Here is a 24,548-nt window from a genome sequence, read left to right on the forward strand (position 1 = left end):
TTAATGCATGAAAGGAAGGGTAGTCTGTTGACTGATTTCAAATGCTTCATCTTCAAGGCGAACAGATTTTATAGGTAACTTGGTGTCTAGGCATGATGTGGATATTCAAAGTGACATTTCTGTGTCCGCAATAAATGGAAGTATCTCTCTGTAGATGCTGTAACTCTTATGCCTCCTTACAGTTTGGTATTGCTTCAGTCTATATCATATTGGCTAGAGATCATTCAGTATGCATATTCTGTTTCTGGAACAGGAGAAATACTCTCTAAGACAAGGGTCCTTGTGGGCCCTTTTGGAATTCTGATGCAAAACCATCGGTAAAGCCAGTAATTTTTTTGTAATTTATACTCATGAAGCTTGGCTGGTCACTCTACGATTGATGCCCCAAATAATATTTTCACTGGCTAGTCCTGAATTTTTTTTTGCAAGAGTGCACAAAGACCTACTATAGAGATATTTAATTCGAATGCTTGTTTGAAAATTCACATAAGTTAGCAATACTGGTATGCATTTAAATGCATACTGAAGAACTTTTCCTACCTTTATGACAAAAGATAAGATCAAGCATCTGTTCAAATAGAATTTTAAAATGACTTGGCTGCTTTACAAACCATCTCCTGCACTGGTTCAGCAAGAGCTTGAATTGCCTTCATAATATCGACAATCTGTTTCTGAAAATTGAACATTTTTAATTTCTGTGTGATGGGTGTTTCAGGCTACGTGAATGCATTGTATACATGCTTCAACGTTACAGTGAAAGTATAAACTAATAACTTGAATCTGTTGTGTTCAAATCAAATGAACACGCAGATGTTAATATCCAGTTAGGTTTCCAATAACAAAATTTAGCTATAGGTTGAGAACAGTAGTGGCTACTGAACTTCTTTACTTTTATTGTTGGTTGCTTTCCCCATATATCTGACCTAAATACCCCTTCAAATTGTGGTTTGTTGGTCAAGAGCCAGTCTTTCTGTGGAGCTGTTTCTCCCTTCCTTTCGCTGTGTGGTATTAACCAGTAGTTTCACTTGATGTGTGAACTAACATAAAGCATGATTAAATACAAACCTGGTTCCTTTGTTACCATACCTAGCAAACCTGCTTCAAAGCATGTTTTCAGTTTCTGGTTTGTAAAGGCCTCTGGTTTATATTAGCCATGGGTTGCATAGGTACATGTACAGCTATCTAAATGTGTTAAGTAACAGAGGTGTTATTATCCCCTTCATTGTTTCTCAGGATCGTAACAATGCCCGGCAAATTCACGAAGCATCAAGTCTGCCTTTCTTTGAAGTATTTGTGGATGCTCCACTGCATGTTTGTGAGCAGAGAGATGTGAAAGGCCTTTACAAAAAGGCTCGTGCCGGAGAAATTAAAGGTGAGTCTGGTGCAGTCAAAATGCATTTATAGTAATGACTTGATTGAATGGATTACACAACTGAAACAAAACTGCAATGGAAAAAAAATGATTTGGTGTTTCAGCCAGCATCCAGAGCAGCTGCTGGCATCCTCACCTGTCAATCTTGGGCCCACAGCAGCTGATGTTGTCCATTGTGGTGGTGCCCAGGCTCGCAGAGGCTACTTGTGTCCACTGCCATGGTGAATGGACCTGCAGCAGCTGCTGGTGTCCTCTCCTGCAGATGGCCCTACAGTGGGTGCCAGTGTCCTTCATCACCAGCCCCTCAGTGGTTGCTGATGTTAGCTGCTGCTGGGCCCAGAACAGCAGCTGATGTCCTGCTCTGCCATGGCGCCCAACTGTAACCACTGTTCTCAGGTGCGTTGTCTGCATATTTGGGGTGGGATTTAAATCCTCCTATGTATTTTTAATTCAAAATTTCTCTGCACACTTAGGGTGTCCCCCAAGTAAATAGATCCAAGTGAGCAGCTGTGTTGGTTTGAAGTAGTAGAACAAAATAGGAGTTGATTGCACCTTTAAGACCAACTTGGTTTTATTCAGAATGTAAGTTTTTGTGTGCATACTTCTTCAGACGAGGAATGAGGTACAGTAAGCAGAGCCACATATAGCTGGTGGGGTTTGGAATGCAAGGTGGTACAAAGTTAAAATCCAATAGCAGAATAGTAAATTTTTTTTTATTATTTCAAGTATAGTCACTCTGAACAGTTACAACAATAATTATGCATCATATCCATGTAATAAGCACCATTCAACAAAGACCTAAATCATTTACTTGTTTAGGAATGTCTCCAACTTCAGTTAGGTATTCTAAGATAGGTAACCACACTGAAGTGAAATTGGTTTGAACATTGCAGTTTTCTAAATATTTGATGTTATCAGTAACTTTAGCTAACATGTACATATCCCACAATTTCCTGCAGAATAGTAAAATTAATGAATTCAGAAAACCTTTGATCTGAGTTGCATTAGCTTGAGAAACCATAAAACAGTAACATGTCAGAATGTGAGAATGCCTGTTAATTATTCTATTGCTAATAAACCTGGGTCAAAATGAGGGCATTTCTTTCCCAGAAGTTTTTCCTAACTAATTTACTTTTAACATGTAACATAAATATATACATCATTCTAGTTTGCCATTAGGAAAAATACATTAAAATATAGTGGAAGATGGGTTTAGTATATGTAATGAGATAAACAGCCAATATCCCTTGTTTGAGTATGTCACTACAAAAACATTCTGATACACTATCCTAAAAGAGAAATACACTGGAATACTGTGGATATATAGCTCTACTTGGTGAAAGTGGGTTTAGCATCTGTAATGAGATAAAAAAAAAACAACAACATCTCTGTTCAGTCCTGGGGAGGTGTTTGTTCCAAGTTTCATAATAGTTTGTAATTCAGCAATTCCCCTCTCCATTCTGTTCTTGAAGTTCTGAGAGTGGGTTTAGCATCTGTAATGAGATAAAAAACCAATATCCCTGTTCAGTCCCCCAAGATTGCAGAAAAATCTCTTTAGCCTCTGTGTGACCCCAGTCAGTAGATTTAAATCTCTGCAGTTTGCAACCACATATGGCCACACATAAATAGCATACTTGGAATTAGGTGGGAATGAAAGGTAGAGCTGGGTGTCATCTGCATATTGGGGACATCAGAGTTCATACCTCCTCCTGCTTGCTCTCAATGGCTTCATGTAGATATAAAATAGCCTTAAACTGAAGGAGAAGGAGGTTTAGATTTATATCCCACCCTTCACGTGGCATCTCAGAGTGGCTTACAATCTCTTTCCATTCCTCTCCGCACAACAGACCTCCTGTGAAGTATGTGGAGCTGAGAGAGCTCTAAGAGAACTGCTCGTGGGAGAATAGCTCTGAGAGAAGTGTGGCTGGCCCAAGGTCACCCAGCAGCTGCAGGTGGAAGAGTGGGGAATCAAACCCAGTTCTCCAGATTAGAGTCTATGCTTCTAACCACTATGCAAAAATGGCTCTCAAGTTTGAATATATTGTTGCAAATAGCAATTTGTCAGATAATTCAGTGGCAAAATTAATTGAGTGCTTGGGTCACTTCCCTGGTTCACTCTTTCATTTCAGTGTAGAGATATAAAATTTCTGGAAATTTTGAAGCCATGGAAAAAACCTGTCTTCCCCTCCCCCCCCCCCCCTCTGAGAAAAAGGAAATTTTTGGAAAATGTTTAAAAATGCAATATTAATACTCTTTACAGATTGAAAGTCACTTTGGGAACATAAAATGCAATATGCATAAATTGGCTTGGCATAAAAATATCATGTTTGATATATTAAAAGTACAGCTTATTCAGAAAATAATAAAAAATTTGAATTTGCTTTTTAAAGTTTTATTTTTTGTTACAAATGAAACTATAAGGTTCTGAAATGTAAAGAACAACTGAACTATAAGAAACTTCTTTAGCTAGTTTATGAGAGCAAGCAAAAAACCCCCAACCCAAACCAATAAAAAATGAAGAAACCATCAACATAACAAAAATAAGGACAGTATTTAGCTCCTCTGATCCTCCTATTCCTCCATAGTACAAACAGCTGAGAGGAGAGAAATAGATCCATCAACTATACCAATGAGATGAAGCACACAAGCAAAAAGGAAGCTGAAACCTTTCTCCTTTTTTGTGACAAGTGTAGTGCCCCCTAGTGCCAGTTATTACCGAGTTCTGCCAGTTACTGCCAGTTATTTACCGAGTTCGTTACAAGGTGCTGGTTATTACCTTTAAAGCCCTAAATGGCCGAGGACCTGTTTACCTTAGGGACCGCCTCTCTCCATATGTTCCCCAGAGAGCACTGCGATCCAGCTCGCAAAACCTGCTGGAAATACCTGGGCCAAAGGAGGCCAAACTAAAAATTACGAGAGAGCAGGCCTTCTCTATAAAAGCACCCCAATGGTGGAAGCAGCTGCCAGAAGAGGTGCGGGCCCTACGGGACATTAGCCAATTCCGTGGGGCGTGCAAAACCGCCCTCTTCCGGCTAGCCTTCCAAGATGGAACCTGAAACAAACACCATGCCATCACTAACATCAACATAACCGAGAATGCAATAAGATAAGATGAGATTATTTTAGATTGATTTTAGATTTTTACATTATGTAAACTTAATGCTAAATTTTTAATGTATTGAAATGTATAACTGTATAACTGTTTTATTGTTCAATATGGCTTTTGCCACATTCTGTAAGCCGCCCTGAGCCTGCCTTGGCAGGGAGGGCGGGGTATAAATAAAATTTTATTATTATTATTATTCTTTTGGCCCAGGGATAGTGAGAAGATTTTGAGTTCCCGACCTCAGTACTCTCTGGGGAACATGTGGGGAGAGACGGTCCTTCAGGTAGGCAGGTCCCAGGCCATATAGGGCTTTAAAGGTAATAACCAGCACCTTGTACCGAACTCGGTATATCACTGGAAGCCAGTGCAGGGTCCGAAGACCCAGCCGAATGTGTCCCCATTTTGGAAGACCCAGTAACAGCCGGGCCGCGGCATTCTGCACCAGCTGCAATTTCCGAGTTCGGGACAAGGGCAGCCCCATGTAGAGGGCATTGCAGTAGTCTAACCTCGAGGTGACCGTAGCATGGATCACTGTTACTAGGTCATCGCGCTCCAGGAAGGGGGCCAACTGCCAACTGCCTTGCCCGCCTAAGGTGAAAGAACGCGGACTTGGCAGCGGCTGCTATCTGAGCCTCCATCTTTAGAGAAGGTTCCAATTGTACCCCCAAGCTCTTGACCCTGTCCGCTGCCGTCAGCGGCGCACCGTCAAAAACTGGTAGGGGGATTCCCCCTCCCGGCCCCCGGCGACCCAAGCAAAGGACCTCTGTTTTCACAGGATTTAGTCTCAGTCCACTCAGTCTGAGCCACTCAGCCACGGCCTGTAGTGCCCGATCAAGATTTTCCGGGGCGCAGACCGGCTGGCCGTCCATCAGTAAATAGAGCTGGGTGTCATCAGCGTACTGGTGACACCCCAGCCCATACTTTCGGGGAATCTGGGCAAGAGGCCGCATATAGTGTGCACCTCCGGGATAGCTCTCCCCCAATTGCGACCCTTTGTCCCCGACCTTCCAGGAAAGAGGAAAGCCACTGTAAGGCCAACCCCTGAATCCCCGCGTCGGCGAGGCGGCACGTCAGTAGCTGATGGTCGACCTTGTCGAACGCAGCCGACAGGTCTAACAACATCAGCACCGCCGAGCCACCCCGATCCAGATGCCGTTGAAGGTCATTCACTAGGGCAACCAACACCTCTCCGTCCCAGCCAGACTGAAATGGGTCAAGGACGGAAGCGTCCTCCAGGAAAGTCTGTAACTGCATCGCCACTGCCCTCTCAATATTCCAGCATTTGATTATTCTCAGATTACAGCATATTCTGAGAATGATTTGATACTTTACGTAGTCTTAAGTAAAAGTCATGTTATGTGGACTGTAGAATTAAGTATATGAACATCTTGTCATAAACACGTGATTTATCATGGTTAAGTATATGAACACTTTATCGTAAACATGTTATCATGGTAAAAAAAACCATAATCCATTTTTTTCAATTTACCTGGGGAAAAAATGGCTTTGGGAAAACTGAAAATTTTCTCTCTTCCCCCCATTTTTCCCCCAGGCCTTCCTATCTCTAATGTAGAGTAATTCACAACAGGAAAGACCTTTTCCTTTGGCAGCAGGCATAGAGGGGAGACATTACATTATTGGCTGTGTGGAAGCATTTGTCCATAATACAGTGTGCCGAACTCGGAAATTGCAGTTAGTGCAGAATGCCGCCGCCCGGCTGCTACTAGGGCTCCCTAGATGGGAGCACGTTCAGCCGGGGCTTCGGGATCTGCACTGGCTGCCAATAATATTCCAAGTCCGGTACAAGGTGCTGGTCATTACCTTTAAAGTCCTATATGGCCTAGGACCTGCCTACCTTAGGGACCGTCTCTCCCCACATGTTCCCCAGAGAGTACTAAGATCGGGCTCGCAAAATCTGCTAGTAATCCCCGGGCCAAAGGAGGCCCGTCTAAAATCCACCAGGGATCGGGCCTTCTCGGTAACGGCGCCTTACTGGTGGAACCAGCTGCCGGAAGAGGTAAGGGCCCTGCGGGACCTAGGGCAGTTCCGCAGGGCCTGCAAGACGGTGCTCTTCTGGCTGGCCTACAACAACTGACACTGAGAATTTTTGGATGGAGCTAGAATGCATTTTGATAGACCGCTGCTTTTTATGTTTTACGTTTTACTAAATTATTGTTTTAACTGTTGTTATTTAACTGTTTTAAGCCAAACCTATGTAAGTTTTATATGTTGTAAGCCGCCCTGAGCCACCTCGGTGGGAAGGGCGGGATATAAATCGAAATAGATAGATAGATAGATAGGTCTGGTGCCTAAAAGAAAGTAATATAGGTGCTGGATGATCCTTGAAGGGGAAGGTATTCCATAGAGAACATGCCACCAGTGAAAAATCATGGCTGTTGTTGCCATTTGCTCCTGTAGGCAGGGTACCAGCAGAGCTCGTGAAGATAATTTTAATTGACTGGTTGGATGTTACTCTTGAATGAAACAGTAAGGACCAGCAATATTAGATACATTTGCCAAAGCAACCTTTCATTTTAGGTAGTTAGAGAGCTTAGTTAGAGAGGCAATAGAAGAACCTGGTCTGAAAAGTGGTAGAATTTAAAGTTCTTTCTTTCATGCAGGTTTTACTGGCATTGACTCAGAGTATGAAAAGCCTGAAGTCCCTGAGCTGGTACTGAAAACAGATTCCTGTGACGTCAATGATTGCATTCAGCAAGTTGTGGAACTTCTGCAAGAGAGGGTATGGAGTCATGTGGTGGTGATTTCTATGCAGCTTGTAAAATCTTTGGTGGGATGTGGATGCATGAATAATGGATCATTTAGATTAGAGCTGTGCTATTTTAATCCAGTTAATCCAGCCAGTTAATTGATTAATCAATTAAAAAGCTCTCCCCATGTCCAGTTAACTGAACAGCTATTATTTTTTGAATGCAAGACTATGGCTAGCAATCACTTTTTATGATGGCAAAAGTCTTCTCCAGAGCCAATAAGGGCAATTTTTTTCTTCGCATGGAGTATCAAAATATTGGCCAAACTTTTACTGTTGTCTGTCGTCTGAAGCCTAAGGGACTGCCTCTTTCAAGAAGGTGCCTGGTACAGTAATGCATGCTTCCTCTAAAAGTACGGGCAGTATTCTCTCAAAAATAGTAGTTTATTCATGTACAGACTTAGTAAATTGAATCATTGAACTGGTTAAAACGCGCATCATTGTTCCGCTAAGATTAATTTTCACTGGGTGACAATCCTTTTTAAAAATGCAATTTTAAAAGCGGCAGTTGTTGAATATTCCCCTGCGGCATGTCATTGTTTCAGCATTCAAAATCTGACAGGAAAATGGATCATAAATAAGATAAATTGAGTTCTCTTTAAATATATTGAGGTACATAAAAGCCATTGTTCAGCTGCCATGACATGATGTTATGTTCTTGCGTATTTGGATTATGAAAAGAAAACTGCCATTGCTTTCTGAATCAAATAGTACATGAACTGCACACAGTGGATTGATGATATTGTTTATAATTCTGGCTGTCATTTTTGAAACAACTTGAATAACTTATGGGGGGTGGGGGGGGAGAATGTATATTGAAGTCTTTTAAATATTTGCATAGTAAAAGGCTTTATAATAGGAAAAGTTAATTGTGTTCCAAAACTGCATCTCCCAAAGGAAGTGCTAATGTGAATTCCTGTGCTGGGAGGAGTGAGTACTTGTAGAAAAGATACGTACTTTGTAGATCTGGAAGAACTGAAAGGTGGAGTATGACCAAAGAAGAAATGCTGTGGTGATCCTCTTAAGTATTTGGAAAACTACTCCCTTTCTAAAATGAAAAGTGGATACTTGCTTGTTACACTAAAAATGAATGAAATTGAGAGGTATGCTGTGACTCTTATTTTGTCTCCAATACTGATCCATGCTTTGGTAAGTTTGAGCCTTGACTAATATGACAAGGTGTATGCATGGCTGCCCTAGTAGAAGATCCAGAAGCATTAATTAGTTTAGAATTCAGCATCCAGATTACTATTCAGAAGTGAGGCGCTCTGTCTGTATTATGCCAACACTGATCTTTGCACTGGCTGTCTCTCTCTGTCCAAGTTCAGTTCGTGGTGGTTGGACTTGCTTTTACACTGCTTTGTGACCTAGGTGCCATTTATAGGCAGAACTTTGTTATGTGGACCTGTCTGCCCTTCTGAATGGTATCTGCTGTCCATCCTTCCCGTATGCAGGTGTGGACAGTGGTATCACATTAGCATATACAATGGTGGCATATAGGGCAGCAAACCTTTGAACACCAATGCTAGGAAGCAACTCTAGGGAAGGCCTCTCTGCCCTATTTGTGTTCTTGTTTTTATGGAACAGTTTAGTGGAAAATGTAAGAGAGATTCTCAGGGAAAATTGTTGCAAAATGCGGGGTCTAAAAAAATCCATTTGGTGCCCCTTGGTGTTACGTACTTTTCTGGGGACAGAGTTTTGCAAGGCAAGCATTGTAATTTGATGTTTTATAGCGTGTTGGTTTATTGCATCTACAGAAATAAAAGGCTTAAATTGCTTTATATCTTTGCTTCCTCTGAGATAAATTTGGGCTTAGAACAGGGGTTCTTAACCATAATAATAATAATATAATAATAATAAATTTTATTTCTATCCCGCCCTCCCCACCTCAGCAGGCTCAGGGCGGCTAACAACATTTTATAAAAACATACAATAATAATAAAACTTTTAAGTTTAGCAATATAAAACATCAGCAATAAACTTAATAACATTAAAAACCAGTTCAATAAATACAATTATTCTGCGGTATAGTTCTTCAACCGCGTTGGCGGCTCCTTAATTTCTGATCTTCCTAACAGTCCGGGTGTGCAAATTTGAAAAGGACGGTCTTGCAGGCCCTGCGGAACTGCTCAAGGTTCCGCAGGGCCCGCACCTCCTCGGGGAGTCGGTTCCACAGAGTAGGAGCCGCAATCGAGAATGCCCGTGCTCTGGTGCTCTGATGTTTAATCTCCTTCGGCCCGGGGATGGTCATTAGATTTTTCCCGACTGACCTCAGTGCTCTCTGGGGAAAGACGGTCCCTCAGGTAGGCTGGTCCTCGGCCATATAAGGCTTTAAAGGTAACGACCAACACTTTGTACTGGACTCGGTATACAATCGGCAGCCAGTGCAGTTCACGCAGCCCCGGCTGTATATGCTCCCATTTTGGGAGTCCCAACAACAGCCTGGCTGCCGCGTTCTGCACTAGCTGCAGTCTCCGAGTCCGGCACAGAGGTAGCCCCAAGTAGAGGGCATTACAGTAGTCTAGTCTTGAGGTGACCGTTGCGTGGATCACTGTTGCGAGGTCCCGGCGCTCGAGGAAAGGGGCCAGCTGCCTTGCCCGCTTCAGATGGAAGAATGCTGACTTGGCAGTGGCTGCTATCTGGGCCTCCATTGATAGTGAAGGCTCCAGGGGCCCACAGACCTTGGGGGGGGGGTCCATGGATGGGCCTCAGGGGGTCCCTGAACCAGGCGCAAGAATTATTTTTTTCTCTCATTTCCTTCCTGTTTTTTTTTTTAAATATGTCTTTGTGAAAAAAACATTCTTAATTATTACAGTGATGTTTCACTCCAAACAAATGTAGGAGGGCATGGGATGCTATTACACATGTTCAGGAAAAATGTACAATCATCATCATCATGCTATGACATTTTTTTCTCAGATCGAGTCCATAGCTATTATCAGATACTCTGTGACCCCAAAAGGGCTATTCTTTGCTACTACAAGGGCATAATTAAAAAAAAAAAATTCCCGACTCCCCATAGAATCTCTGGATATTAAAATAACATAAAGTTTAGTTGCCATTTTTTCTTCTTTTCTGCTATTATGTATAGTCTCACTCTGAGGAATCAATTCTGGGTTGATTTCTTCATGTGTTTGTATTGTGTTCCACAGCAGAGATGAAAATACAGTATATATGGCAAGTGAGACTGTACTCAGAAGAATATTGTAAACTGAACAGACTTTTAATATACTTAGTGGAGGCATATTAGAAATATAGGGTTGGAACCAAAGGTGCTCTTCTGCCACTGTTATGATGCTTATGCTACTGTGATGGTGGTTCTGTTGATGGTGGATGAGGGTGACATTTGTCAACTTCTCTTCCCACTGTGCACCCCACCCCCCCCCCACACACACACTGCTTCCCATGGTGTTAATGGGGGTCCTGTGTTGTCTGGAATCAGAATTTAGGGGTGGGTGGGTAGTGAAATGAAAAAGGAGGCAGGAAAGTTCCAATCTGCCATCTTTTGTTCATGATCCTTTGGATCCAACTAATATTATGCAATACACACACACTATTTTATACTAGTTGCATAAATATTTTACATGTTAGTCAAATTGCAATACCTGATGCTGATGTCTTCCTTCTTTATCATCATGATCCATGAGCAAAAATCCTTTCTTGTACACAGCTTTTAAAATGAGTACCCAGCTTGCTGGGGGGAAAGTGTAAAAGACTGGGGAAGGCAATGGCAAACCACCCCGTAAAAAGTCTGCCGTGAAAACGTGAAAGCAACGTCACCCCAGAGTCGGAAACGACTGGTGCTTGCACAGGGGACCTTTCCTTTCCTTTAAGACCAAATGTGAGTCAAATATCGGTGTGTAAAACTGCATATTCTTCTAGTGTTTGCCTTTAATGTAGTTCTGGTTTTAGGCACTGTATATCTCCTTGGGGCAGTACACTTGGCTGGTGCAAGGCACAGAATGTACCTTCACGGGTTATTTACTCTATTACCCACTTAGGAGCTGAACTGAATAGTATAAATGGATAATTTTCCCTGCCAGCACTGACTTATTTACACGGTCAGGGCTTTGTTGACTTTTGCTTATTATTTTTCAATGGGTGGGAAAATCTACATCAGTTGCACCCAGTATTGATAAACAGCCTGATTTCTTTGTGTTAGTATGTTTTGGACTTAAAAAAAAAATCTGTAAACTTGGAGAAAACAAATTTGTTTTTAATTTCTTATTTATGGCATGAATAAGTACAGATTTATGACATGAATAAGTACAGGTTGATTGACTATTATGCATTATGTATTCTTCTGGTAAGGAGCTAGCATGTGGAAGCTTTGCAAATGGCCTCCTGGTACCTTGATTCCTAAATGTGTTGGTGAAGGAACACACTTCTCTTTATCAAAAAACTACACCTTGCATAGCATTGTTTCCTCTGTTATCTTCTGTTTATATGCTCTTTCTTCAAAGCATCGTTGTGCAGAAGGGCTTGAAATTTATTTAAATTTGTTTAATCATGTGATAAAACAGAACCAGATTGTTCTAGTTACTATCAAGCAAATCCATGCTTAAGCTTACCAAAATCCATAGATTTAAATGCACCTAACAGAAAGCTGACATGTCCTCTGGCTTCCACAGTTTGCTGACTTGTATAAGTAACATGTGCATAGCTTTTTTGTAAGGGATAAATGCTCTATTCTTTTGGTTTGGAAACACATCCTTATGTTAACTTAACTATGATTGGGCCTCTAATGTTGAAATTGGTGAGCTGTGTTGTTGGTAGGATATTCTCCAGATCCTAATGACGTTCAAAATATATTTCCATCGTGAAGGTCATTGCATGTTCAGATAAGAGTATGAGGTCTGTGCAGTTGGTCTAGTTGTGTCCTTTCTACATGACTCATGTTAACATGCCCTGCAAATTACGTGAGTAATTAAAATGTACTTGCAATTGTTCCTATATTAACAGTGCAGTGTTAATTTTTAATATATGCAATAATTGTAAATTTCACACTTAAATCGCTGCTCTTAAGTACTCAATCATTTAATAGTCATCTTTATATCTCATTAAAATGACATTGTGCAAGATATTGCAACTATATACATTAAGAGAATTTTCACTCGCCCTCTTGATATTGTGGACTTTTAAGATAATTTATTAACCATTAGTTATATAACATTTACATCTTAAGGAACTGTAGCAAAGTCAAAAGTGTTGAGAAACGTCATGGATCCTCAAGTAAAGCACAACCTTCACGTGGTCACTAGATGGCCTGCTAACACAGTCTTTTCATTCAGTCTCATGTGCCTCAAAGAACCAAGATTTTTCTTGCCTCTGTTTTTAATCTAAAGCGATGCTTTTAAAAGTTGTCTTTTATATGTACCAGGAACGCTAGATTTACTAGCGCTATAAATTTATTCAAATGTTTCTTCTTTTCATGAAGCCATAGTTTAATGTTCCAAAATAAATTGCATACTGTGCATGAGTTGGGCATCTTGGCCCAATTTTAAAGTACTCTTGAGATGCCTTTTGTGTTTGCCAGTCTGAGGTAGTGGTTGAATGCAGGTATGTGCATGGATTGTGTGTTGGGTGTATTGCATGGTGCACATTTGAAGTAAACTTTTCCTAAAGACAAACAAGTCTGAAATGGAGAAACATGAGTCATAATTTGTGAAAGTAGAATGCTTTAATAAAATATTTCATATAATAATGACTTGTCCATTCTACTTTCAGAGCAGAATACAGGCAGGAGTATTATATATTCTATATCTCTCTTTATTGTTTGAGAAGAATTTTATTCCTGCTGGTATAATGAGAAAAATTCCTTAGCTGAAGCTATTTTCTTTCCTTTTCGGAAGAAAGCTCACAACGTATTAGATGCTGCCTCTGTATCAGTCGCCAAGTTTAATACAGAACAGTTCATAAATAAGAATAAGCCACTTATATTTGGTTGTAATTCTTAAGCAGACCCCTTACCCACTGAAAATTATTCCAACGAAACCTTTTCATATAAAAGATGTGATTGAAGTGTTACTTTTTCTGAAGCTGTTTCCCCAACCAAATACTTCTATTTTTGAAAAAGTAATCTTTCTTAGCAAGTTTACGAGAAAGAACTTGCTTATAGGTTTCTGCAACTGGAAACGTAAAGAAAGAAAGAAAGAAAGTAAAGAAAGTTGCGGTAAAATTCCAAAATAGGCTTTGAACTTCACAGGAGTATAAGAGCTAATGGCCCTTAATGGAAACGATCACTAGTCTATCAAATGTAACTATTGAATTGGATAAGTTTGTCTTCCAACCGTGATGTGTTTTTTTTCTTTTGGGGGGCTGGTATGGTAGAAGGAAGAACCACTTAACCCTGTTGCATGCAGTCATTGTGTAATGTTTGAAATACTAATACATGACCTTGGCTGTTATGATGTATATCCGGAGGTCATTTTGACCCCATCAGAGGCATTCATGTTTCATTTTTGCAGGTGTGAAGGGATTAGAAAACCCAGTTGCCTGAAGTGACCTTAAGATTAATAATAACTTTTTATTTATATTTATATAAATAAAGATTAATTGTTTATTTATATAAATAAAGATTAATTGTTTATTTATATAAATAAAGATTAATTGTTAATCTTAGTTTTTTTTACCCTAAATTGCACTTGCTTTCTTAAAACTGTTGTAATCCTACTTATTTATTCTCAGTGTAAGGCAGATGACACAGTGTAAGACAATGCAAATAGTATAACCCATCCAGCAAACAATGCAATAGAACTAGGATCACAAAGTTAGAAATGTTAAGTATCAGAAATGGTATGTTATAAAAAGTGCAAAACATGGATTTCAGAAATAGAAAATGATGCTGCAAGAGAAAGATAAGACAATAAACGGTGTCATGGACTTCAATCTTGTTCCCTTCATAAAAGCACCCTCCATTTCATTGTTCTACAACCTTATTCCCTTAATAGAAATTCCTTCTTGGGCAACTCCGTTTTACACAGTTTGCGGAATAATGGAAGGGTGGGGAGCTTTCCTTATTGCAGTGATGTTACAAACCCTTAGAATCCAGTTATTTGGGTGGAAGGCCTTTTTGAAATCAATAGAGGCCGCGTCAAGTAAGCATGTTAGTTGATGAGATTTCATTTGACCAAATGCTGTTGAAGTTGAGCCCTTAGATGCTGACTATGACCTCAGCTCTGCTTATTTCCCAGATTGTTGTAGCCAGTGATTCTCATTAAACTTCTTTTTGCAACAAGATGGAAAGGAAGATACCACCACAATTAAAATAATCTGCCTTTATACCTGTTAGGAGTCAATTGCACCTTTAAGACCAACTTAGTTTTATTCAGAACGTAAGCTTTCGTTCTGAATAAAACTAAGTTGGTCTTAAAGGTGCACTTGACTCCTATTTTGTTCTACTACTTCAGGCCAACATGGCTGCCTATTTGGATCTTTATACCTGTTATGAAAGTGTGTATTTTTCTTTATCTGGGGCAAGTTATGGAAGTGTATTTTTCTTTATCTGGGGCAAGATCTTTGTGTGCTGAATCAATTTTTAGTGTTTTGACTGATGCTCATTCACTGCCTAGGCAACCCATCATCTTCACACGGCAGTGTTATTTCCTTGATTAATTCTTTCCCACACTTAATTTTGGTGTGATGTGCATCCTATTCAGCTGTTTATCCAAATTACACTAATTATGTTTGGCATGAAGGTTCCCAGGGCATACAGATTTTGTACCTCTTAGCAGCTTTCTAGCACATTTCAGAAGATGTTCCAGTCTGCATGAGGAATGGAAGAACTTAGGCTTATGTTATGAACGACTGGCTTATTTGAAGAATGTGTGCAGTGTGTCTTTTTCCAATTTCACAATCAAAAGTGTGATTGACATTGCCCCCCCCCCCAAAGAAAGAAAGAAAAATTAGCCTACTTAGGCATCAAAATGCAAACTGTTTTTACTTAGTAATAATGTTTGGATACATCATTGGCGAAAAATTAACTTTGTGGTAACTCCGTCACATTCTTTTCCCACTTGAATGTTGATCGGGTTGTCTGTGTACGGCTTGTACTGTTTGGCAAGTACTGTGTTAGACTGTTGTCCAAAATGTTTCTTCCAAAGCAGACGGTGCAGTTGTCCTGCATGGTTCCAAGGCAAAATGGTGGTGGTAGAGTCAGGTCAGACAGGAGGAAGCATGGGTGATTCACACTTGCTGTGGAACCACTGAAGAGGTTCTGATGGAGATGGAGGCATGGAGATAACCTGTATCTTCCACAGCTGAGATGTATGTTCTACCTGTGCATTGGGAGAACATATAAATATGCACATGTCACACACACATATCCCTGCATGTGAGACTCAGAGGCAGTGACAAAGGAGGCATGAGCTGTTCATTATGGAATGAAGTTTTCTTTGATGAAAGATCACGTCAGCTCACAGCGTTGGGAAAGACTGAATTATTTCTTCATATATCTCAGTTACCACTGGATTTTCTAGTAATCGTGACCTTGAGCAGCTAAGATTGTTTCTATTGAGAATTTTAATACAGGTGCAATCTTAGTTGGAGAAAAATTAAGTTGGCTTTTAAAATAAATTTAAAAACAACATGCAACCCAACTACAGTGTGGTAGTTTCAGACTACTAAAACAGTTGTTTTAACTGTTAACAACGTTTGTCTTTTTCATAGGACATTGTGCCAGTGGATGCCTCTTATGAGGTTAAAGAGCTGTACGTTCCTGAAAACAAGCTTAAGTTGGCCAAAACGGATGCTGAAACTTTGCCAGCCCTGGAAATAAATAAGGTAAAACTGATTTGCATATTAATCTCAAAGTTACTAAACTACATGCCTGCAGGGGCTTTGTATTGAGTCACAGATAGACAACAGCAGGGGGGGCCACAACCTTTTCGAGTTTGATGGCACATTTGGAATTTGGACATAATATGCTGGGTGCAGCCACAAAATGGCTACTGCTGGAAGCAGAGGCAGCCACAGAATGACTGCTGCAATTTACCAGTTATGCAGTGAGATCCTTGTGCTCTGGGGACAGCTGCTGCTAGATAACACTTTTAAAGAATCTGTATAGCCATCCAGTGGCCAATCAGAAACCTTACTGGGCAAAAGCCCTGCCTGGCCCCACCCACTTTCTAAAAACTTGTGGCTGGTGCCAGGAAAGGTGTTAGTGGTGCCATAGTGCCCAGAAGGCCTACATTAGGGACTTCTGGACTTGAAGAAAAAGATAATAGCTTGTAAGTTTTATAGGAACTTTTCAGCCAGGTTTCTTCTTACTTGCCTACCGTGACTGAGCAAGCAGCAATGTACTGGCTTCAGGTACCAGAGCTGTTGAGTAATGCCTGCATGACTCCTTTTCTAAGGATAAAGAGCAATGTACAATTCTACTTTCCTATCATAAAGGCATGATTTCATTTCTTCAGGAAATTTGCCTTGCTAGTAATCATTAAAAATGGATTTTATTGAAGTTTTAATCAAAATACATAAATGAGAATACACAGAGAAAGGAATTAAGAAAAATTATAGAAAAAAGGAGAAAAAAGGAAAATATATTTTGATTTTCATCTATGACTGGTACATCTTAATTCTCTGTTAACATTCTCTATAAAACCATCAGAGAAAAGAGAACCCTTTTTGATGTTGTCCTATTGCAGTATTGAAGAATTTGTCCAGTGCTCTTTAATTCTCCAATTGACCTGATTGTTTTCCTTTTATGTGATTGCCTTTCTATAATTTGTCTATTGCTTTGCTGAGTTAAAGCAACTACTTGTAAATTGCTGGGTTTCTCTTATAAACATTTCTAAAGCTACGTAAGTGGAAGATCCCAGGCTTGTTCATCAGTTGCTGAATGCCAAGCAATGAATATCAATCAATCAATTTATTCAGCCAATGACCAGTACAAGTCAAAAGCAAGCACTATTCAGTAAAACATTTAAGAATAAACTTGATCTATATATAACAGGAATATCAAGCAATGAATAACACAGTTGTTAAATGCCATGCAATGAATAACTGAGCCCGTTAAGGCGAGGGCAGGATATAAATCAAATAAAATTAAAAATTAAATAAATACAAAGTATTGGAAGAAAAAAAAATCCACAGTTTAATTGTCTGCTAAAAGAACATTAAGCTTGATCTGGTGCTGAAGTTCATTGTTCCTGGAAAATAAGTGGCAAATGTTTCATGTCCATGTCCTTAATGGAGCTTTTAACCTATTGTCAGAATTAGTAATATGTGCTATCAATTAGCTGTAGTTCACTGGTGTCATCTTTTTAAAGAGAACAAAAAGGGAGGGGTGGGGAGAGAGAAGAAAACTTAACCCAAAGAAATTACTTAAGAACCTAGAAGGTTAAATGAATCCTAATTAAAGGGCTCAGTGTTTAAATAACTAAATGTAGGACATCAAAATGTTTCAAACATACAAAAGTACATGTGTTTATTACAAAATGAGTTAAAAACAATTGCAGGCCCAAATGTAGCCTCAGTTCAGGTTAAAATTGTATAATAGTCTCAAACATAAGACCATATGTGACCCTGACCAAATGGTTTGGCTAGGGTTACATAATGGTCTATATTTGAAACAATTGTACAACTTTAGAGCTGACTGAACATTAAACATATTTCTGTTTTCAGGTGGACATGCAGTGGGTGCAAGTTCTGGCAGAGGGCTGGGCAACTCCACTTAACGGCTTTATGAGAGAGAGAGAATACTTGCAGTGCCTTCATTTTGATTGTCTGCTGGATGGTAAGACAGTTTAAGTATAATGGGCAGGCACCTAGTATTACTGGCCATTTAAGAAAGATGGCAGCACATGATTGTTCCACTGGAATATTAAAGACCAGTTCTTCCTTTGGGGCACAGTAAGCATGGTTGTATCCCCAGCTCCTGTTCTGACATGGAAAAAAACCATGGTGCAGCCATGACTAGAAAACAAATAAATATAGGTAGTGATGAACTCTATCTAGTACCAAGTGGATGAAAAAATACAACATTCCAGGTTTGATATTAGATTGAATATCCTTTCTGCCATTTAAATAGTTTCTACTTCATTTAAAAATGTTGTGGAAGGTTTTGAATTGACTTTTAAAATGATAAACTGTGCTTAGCTATTGAATATTACACTGCGCATTTACCAGCTGCTTCCCTGCACTACATTCTGATTATATCTACCTTACTTCTTACCCCATTGGGTAAATGCCAGTTATCCTTTTCTTCCTTTAAGGCACTCTCAGTATACTCAAATGTAAATCTGTCAGTAACTTTCTTTTTATGTCCCAGACTGAGCCTTGCATTCGAGTTGGAAAAACTGGGGGTTAAAACCGGTTCCAAATTAAACCCTGCTTCTCTCCTCCCCTCTTTTGTTGTGGAAAAGAAGATTGCCGCCTTGAAATTGTTTCAGGCTCAATGCTCAGATTCCATCCTCCCCTTTCTGGTTTTTCTTTCTTTCTTTTTTTAACTTCCTATTTCATTTCAAAGTTGCAGACTTGAAAAATACATCTTGCGTAGACTGGAATCAATCTCAAGCAGAGGAAACAATATCAAATGTATTGAAAAATGAATGGCAGTTTTCCAGTATATTTTCTGTGTTATTCCTCTTTATGTTTCTAAGCATTAATATTGATTTTTAGGGACACAACAGCTGGGATTTTTCATATGGGCAGTCAAGCCAGTAACATTCTTGAAAGTATCTGGACTTACATAGAAAGCTGCCACAGAGAGGAATGTGAGCCCAAGTGCTCACTTCTTTCATGAGAAAGCAACGCTGCCACCTAAATGAGTAGCTGGATGTTACTTCCTTGCAGCTCAGCATCCTTTTTTGAAGCTCTGAGAGCTCAGCAGGTCATGGTTACCGGCAGGAAAGATGTGGAGTTGCAAGGAAACCGAGGCTATGTTAAAAGTGTGGGGGGCAACCCCAGAATATGTCTGTTCCATAAATGCCTAAAACCAGGGCTCATTTTGCAGCAGGAGCTCCTTTGCATATTAGGCCACACACCCCAGATGTAACCAGTTCTCCAAAAGTTTACAGTAGGCCCAGTACTAAGAGCCCTGTAAACTCTTGGAGGATTGACTACATCAGTGGAGCGTGGTCTAATATGCAAAGGAGCTCCTGCTACAAAATGAGTCCTGCAAAACCTTTGGGTTACAATGTGTTTGTTTTGACAGAAAATCATTCCAAGCACTTTCTGTACAAGTGTTCTCTAAGCATCCAGTCAAATTCAGCAATCAGTGAACCGTGATATGATAATGCCTAACATTTCTTTAGCGTGGAGGTGCTTGCTTTCATGTGTTCCCCAATGCTGGTGTAAACAATTTGCATATAGCGCGGTTAGTCTTCCAGCTTGGAGGCAAAGTGATTTCCATGTGTTGCTACAAAAACGTGGCCCAAACGACAAGTGACACCATTTTTTAAGTATTTATAGTCTTTAAAATAGCTGCAAGGCCCTGGTTCAGACAGAGTCTGCATGCTGTGGCTCCAGGAGCTCATCTCCACCCTATCCCCAATCCAGGTGCCTTTTTAAGAGCTGAAACAGCCATGGAGGGGAATCATGGAGGATAGGCAGGTTCTCTGTGTTTGCCTAGGTGGCAATGGGAAGGAGTGAAAAGTTGAAAGATCTGCTGAAGTATATTTGTGTCCCAAGAAAATGAAAAGCAGAGAACCTTATGGAAAGGCTGTGCTCTAACACGGGTTTTTAGAACAGACTTTTCCCCCCTTCAAGGCATCTGAAAGACTTAGAAGGAGATTAGTTGCTCCAGGACAACTGGTACCAATTTTATCATTCCCTTTTGCCCTACAGGGGGAGTTATTAATCTCTCAGTGCCTATAGTATTGACAGCTACAAAAGAAGACAAGGAGAGACTAGATGGCTGCACAGCTTTTGCTCTCGTGTACGGAGGTCGGCGTGTGGCTATTCTCCGAAATCCAGAGTTTTATGAACATCGCAAAGAAGAGCGTTGTGCCAGACAGTGGGGGACAACGTGCAAGGAACATCCTTACATCAAGGTAGTCTTTACAAGCTGCTTTGGACTTAATACAACACCCTTTTAAAAACCGTAATAACATTCCATGTTGGTGAAGAGCCAATGAAAAGCCTGATCCAGATTTCCTTGATAATTCCCTTTTGCAGATTTGTTTTATCTATTTCTTGTGTTCATGTACTGTTTTGTTCAGGCTGTGAAACTTTGATTTCCATGACTATGTGTGCGTGGATGTGATAGAGAGGTTCAGGACAAGTCCTGTAGCCTGCCAGTAAAGATCAGAGAGAAGTTTGTCCTCCTTTGTGGTTTATAAAAACAGCACTGTGTGCAAAAGACCTAGAGAAGAATGCAGCAAAATGAATTATTCAGCAGCGATGACAGGGAAAACAGCTGGCCTTTCTGCCGTAGGGCCTGGCTTAGTCTGATCAGAGTATTTGTGTTCAGTTTTCAGTTTATCCTCCTTTCATTCCAACAAACAATTTTTAATGATACGTTGATGCAACTTCTTAATTGCCACTAAGAGTTGATTTATCAGACTGAAGGTTCTAAAGATGTAGTTGAATACTGGTTTCTGCTCCTGACACGTTCTGTCTGGTGAGATGTCAAGGGTAACGGGGGCAAAAAGAACTTCTGTTAGGGGTACATCAGGAAAGACAAGACTTGGGAGCCATAGCCCTGGCTGTTGACAGTTTCAGTCAGTGTAGATGTATATTAGAGTCTGAGTTTTCATCTTATAAAGTTTCAAGTCAAGAACTCTTAAATGTGATACGTCTGAGATGTCCAAAGCAACTGCTGATTTTCCTTCTGTGTAGCTGAGCTGAATGTCTTCTTCCCTGTAGGTGTGCTAATGAACTGGTTCTTTCCTGTAACATTTCCTAGATGGTCATGGAACAAGGGGACTGGCTTGTGGGCGGTGATCTACAAGTGCTTGATCGAATTTACTGGAACGACGGCCTTGATCAGTACCGTCTCACACCTGCTGAGCTCAAACAGAAGTTCAAAGACATGAATGCTGGTGAGTTCTTGCTTGCGGTGTGTGTATGTGACTGGATAGTACCTGCTGGAAGGCAAGAGAAGAATCCAGATCTCTATTGCCCAAAACCCCAGCACCACTGCCTCAAATGACTAAAGACAAAACATCAATGTAAACAGATTATCATTTTCTATCAAAATGAAATTGCAATGGCTGCAGTCCTAAATAATGGCAATGTTCCACAGAGAAGAAGTATGTATGGGAAGCCAGAGTGGTGGGACATTTGTGTCTTTTGAAGGTATGGTCAGCTGTGGTGAAAACTTGTGAAATACCTTTGGCTACAGGAGAACTTTTGCCCTGCCATCCTGTCACTGTACAGGATTCTGATATGTCTTCTTTAAGCCAGCCAGGTCTATAACTATTGCTATGTTCTCTGTTTCACTGTCAGACAAGTCTTTTAGTGCATACACACTGTTGCACACCATGAATTCTCCATAATTGGAACAAAACACATGAGCCTTCCAAAGAATTTTTACTATGCTTAAAAATATATCCAGTTCATCTGGGGGAAAAAGTTGTTTTGCTAGCTTCACAGCAGAGTAGAGAAAGCCATGGATGCATTAGTTTATTTGTTTTGCATTTTAATGTTTTCATGTTAAAACAATAAAGAACAGACCAAGCAGGCGACAGTCCGGCAGCGTGTGTGTTTGTTCTGTGACTTTCTAGCTGGGACAGCAGGAGCAGCCCAGCCACTTAACACTGATAAGGTGTGGGGGAGTTCCAAGCAGAGGTGAAAGGAAAGCTGAAACTCTTTTTAGGAGTTTCAGCTTTTGCTTCAGTTCCTTGGATCACTGAGTGCCATTTGCTTCAGTTCCTTGGATCACTGAGTGTGAATCTTGATTGATAAGCCAAGATCAAAGGATGTCCTTTGAGATATAAGGATGCACTTTGTGTCTAAACCAGTTTTGGCTCTTGTGTTCCTGTGATGTGGGTGAGGGGGAATGAGTTTGATTCCTGCCACAAAAGACATTTATGTTGATGGGACAAGACTCCTTGCCTCTTTTCTTCCTGCTGCAAGCCCAAAATACTCTTCCTGGGTTCAGGAGCCTTCAGGTGGGGTATGATTGAATTTAAAGTCCATGTGAGGAGGCAGGAATATGTAAAATCTGTTCTCCCTCTTTCCATTAGCCAAAATTTACTGTGAAATCCCATAAACTTCTCTGTTAACAATTAATTGCAGCTTTTTTGGAGATTTTGCAAATGCCATCAAGTTGCTTCTGATTTATGGTGACCCCATGACTTCATAACCTCTAAAATATCCTATTGTTAACTGTCTTAACATAAGAACATAAGAGAAGCCATGTTGGATCAGGCCAATGGCCCATCCAGTCCAACCCTCTGTGTCACACAGGGGCCAACCCCCCCCCCCCCCCAGTGCCATCAGAAGGTTCACAAGCAGGTCTAGAAGCCCTTCCCCTTTGCTCCTGCCCCAGCACCAAGAATACAGAGCATCACTGCCCCAGACAGTTCCAATAATATACTGTGACTAATAGCCACTGATGGACCTCTGCTCCATATTTTTATCCTTTCCCCACTTGAAGCTGTCTATGCTTGTAGCTGCCACCACCTCCTGTGACGAGTTTTACCACAGTTTTGCAAACTCCTTTTGCTTGAGTTTTGCAAATTGAAGGCTGTGGATTCTTTGATAGTCAATCCATCTCATGTTGGGTCTTCTTCTGCTGCCTTCAACTTTTCCCAGCAGTATTGTCTTTTCCATTGACTCCTGTCTTCTCATAAAGTACAACAGCTACAGTTTAGTCATTTTAGCTTTCAAGGGAGATTTCAGGCTTGATTTGATCTAGAACCCACATTTTTCCATTTGGCTGTCCACAGTATCTGTAAAACTGCCCTCCAGCGCCATGTTTCAAATGAATAGACTTTCTTCTTGTCTGCTCTCATTATCCAACTTTCACACCGATACATAATAATGGGGAATACTTTAGTATGAACTATCTTGATCTTGGTTGCCAGTTACACATCCTTACACTTATGAATCTTTTCTATCCTTCATGGCTGCCCTTCCCAGTTTCTCTCCTTCTGATTTCTTGGTTGCAGTCTCCCTTTTCGTTGCAAACAAATACCTAGACTTTAGTACCAGTGCATTCTTGAGGGTTACAATTTTATTTGCATTGAGTTGTGTGATTTAAATACGGTGAAGGGTAGATAGTGCAGTCGTAGGCAGAGCTACTGCAGCCTAAGCCCACTGAAATCAGTAAACTTAGACTTCACTGGCTAGGATTGCAGTGTTAATCAGCAGCAATTTCCCCCCATTGTGAACAGACTTAAGAAGAACGTTGGCTCTTGTAAGCCTTGAGAATGAGAAAGCTAAGCCTATAACTGAAAACTCAAGTAAAAATGGGCAGCAGTAGAACCTTATTTTATGAATGAACACAGGCTGCCAGCGGAGTTGTAATTTTATGAGAGGCAACGGCCTTGCTCCGATTATAGTAATCCATGCGTAGAAATGCACTGTTGTGTATAGGGTGTCTTCTGCGTGGTTTCTGCATGCATCAACTGGCTTTTGATTATGTTGTTCTCACTATGTTCTAGCAATATGCTCTCTCTCTCCCATTTAGGTTAGAGGGGAGTTATTCAGTCTGTCTAATGGGAGAAGTATGTATGACAGTAAGGGCAGTAGCTAGATGCAGCGTTTCCCACACCATACTCCATTCTCATGCAGAGTGCAGTTAGTGCACGGGAATCAAATTGTCTTTTCTTTTTCTTTGTCCTCCCTACTGCCGCCTGTCTAACAGGAAACTGATACTCTATCTGTGCTAGCTTTGAAAACTTCTAAAGGTCATGTGCGTGTGTGTACACATGCAATTTATTTTTTAAATAAATAAATGGCTGTATATGGAAGTTTGCTTGATTAAAACAAATGCATTGAATGGCCAAGGGGCCTTTTGTACACTTAGTGCTGGTTGATTTGTTGCATTCATAACAGAAAGAGGTGAGAATTCCTGCAGATGAAGAGGATAGCTTCTTTGATTCAGAAATACAAAATGAATACTGCAGGAATTAGTCTAGTTTTACTTTTTGGGGGTTATTATCAAAATTACTCTAGATCAGGGTTGGCCAACGGTAGCTCTCCATTTGCCTACAACTCCCATCAGCCCCAGCCATTGGCCATGCTGGCTGGGGCTGACGGGAGTTGTAGGCAAAAAAAAAAATATCTAGAGAGCTACTGTTGGCCACCTCTGCATGTTACTCTTTTTATTGTCCTCAGAGCTGGGATACCAGTTTCAGAATCAGTACATTTTGTTTCTTGTGGCCTCAATGGTTGCTCACCTTTGTGATGCTGTC

General features: G+C 40.5%; 1 protein-coding gene across 3 annotated transcripts in view; it reads left to right on the plus strand.

Moving 5' to 3' along the window:
• Positions 1 to 24,548, plus strand: part of PAPSS1 (3'-phosphoadenosine 5'-phosphosulfate synthase 1) — an 81,906-nt gene that overhangs the window by 17,824 nt on the left and 39,534 nt on the right. For all 3 annotated transcript variants that reach the window (XM_060246955.1, XM_060246953.1, XM_060246954.1), the window contains 6 exons: positions 1,234 to 1,372; positions 7,100 to 7,218; positions 15,913 to 16,026; positions 17,869 to 17,980; positions 20,032 to 20,237; positions 21,092 to 21,227. In XM_060246955.1, the coding sequence (XP_060102938.1) occupies positions 1,234 to 1,372; positions 7,100 to 7,218; positions 15,913 to 16,026; positions 17,869 to 17,980; positions 20,032 to 20,237; positions 21,092 to 21,227 (826 nt within the window). The remainder of the gene's footprint in view (positions 1 to 1,233; positions 1,373 to 7,099; positions 7,219 to 15,912; positions 16,027 to 17,868; positions 17,981 to 20,031; positions 20,238 to 21,091; positions 21,228 to 24,548) is intronic.

This window comes from Heteronotia binoei, chromosome 9 (assembly GCF_032191835.1).
Source record: "Heteronotia binoei isolate CCM8104 ecotype False Entrance Well chromosome 9, APGP_CSIRO_Hbin_v1, whole genome shotgun sequence".
Classification (NCBI taxonomy): Eukaryota; Metazoa; Chordata; class Lepidosauria; order Squamata; family Gekkonidae; genus Heteronotia; species Heteronotia binoei.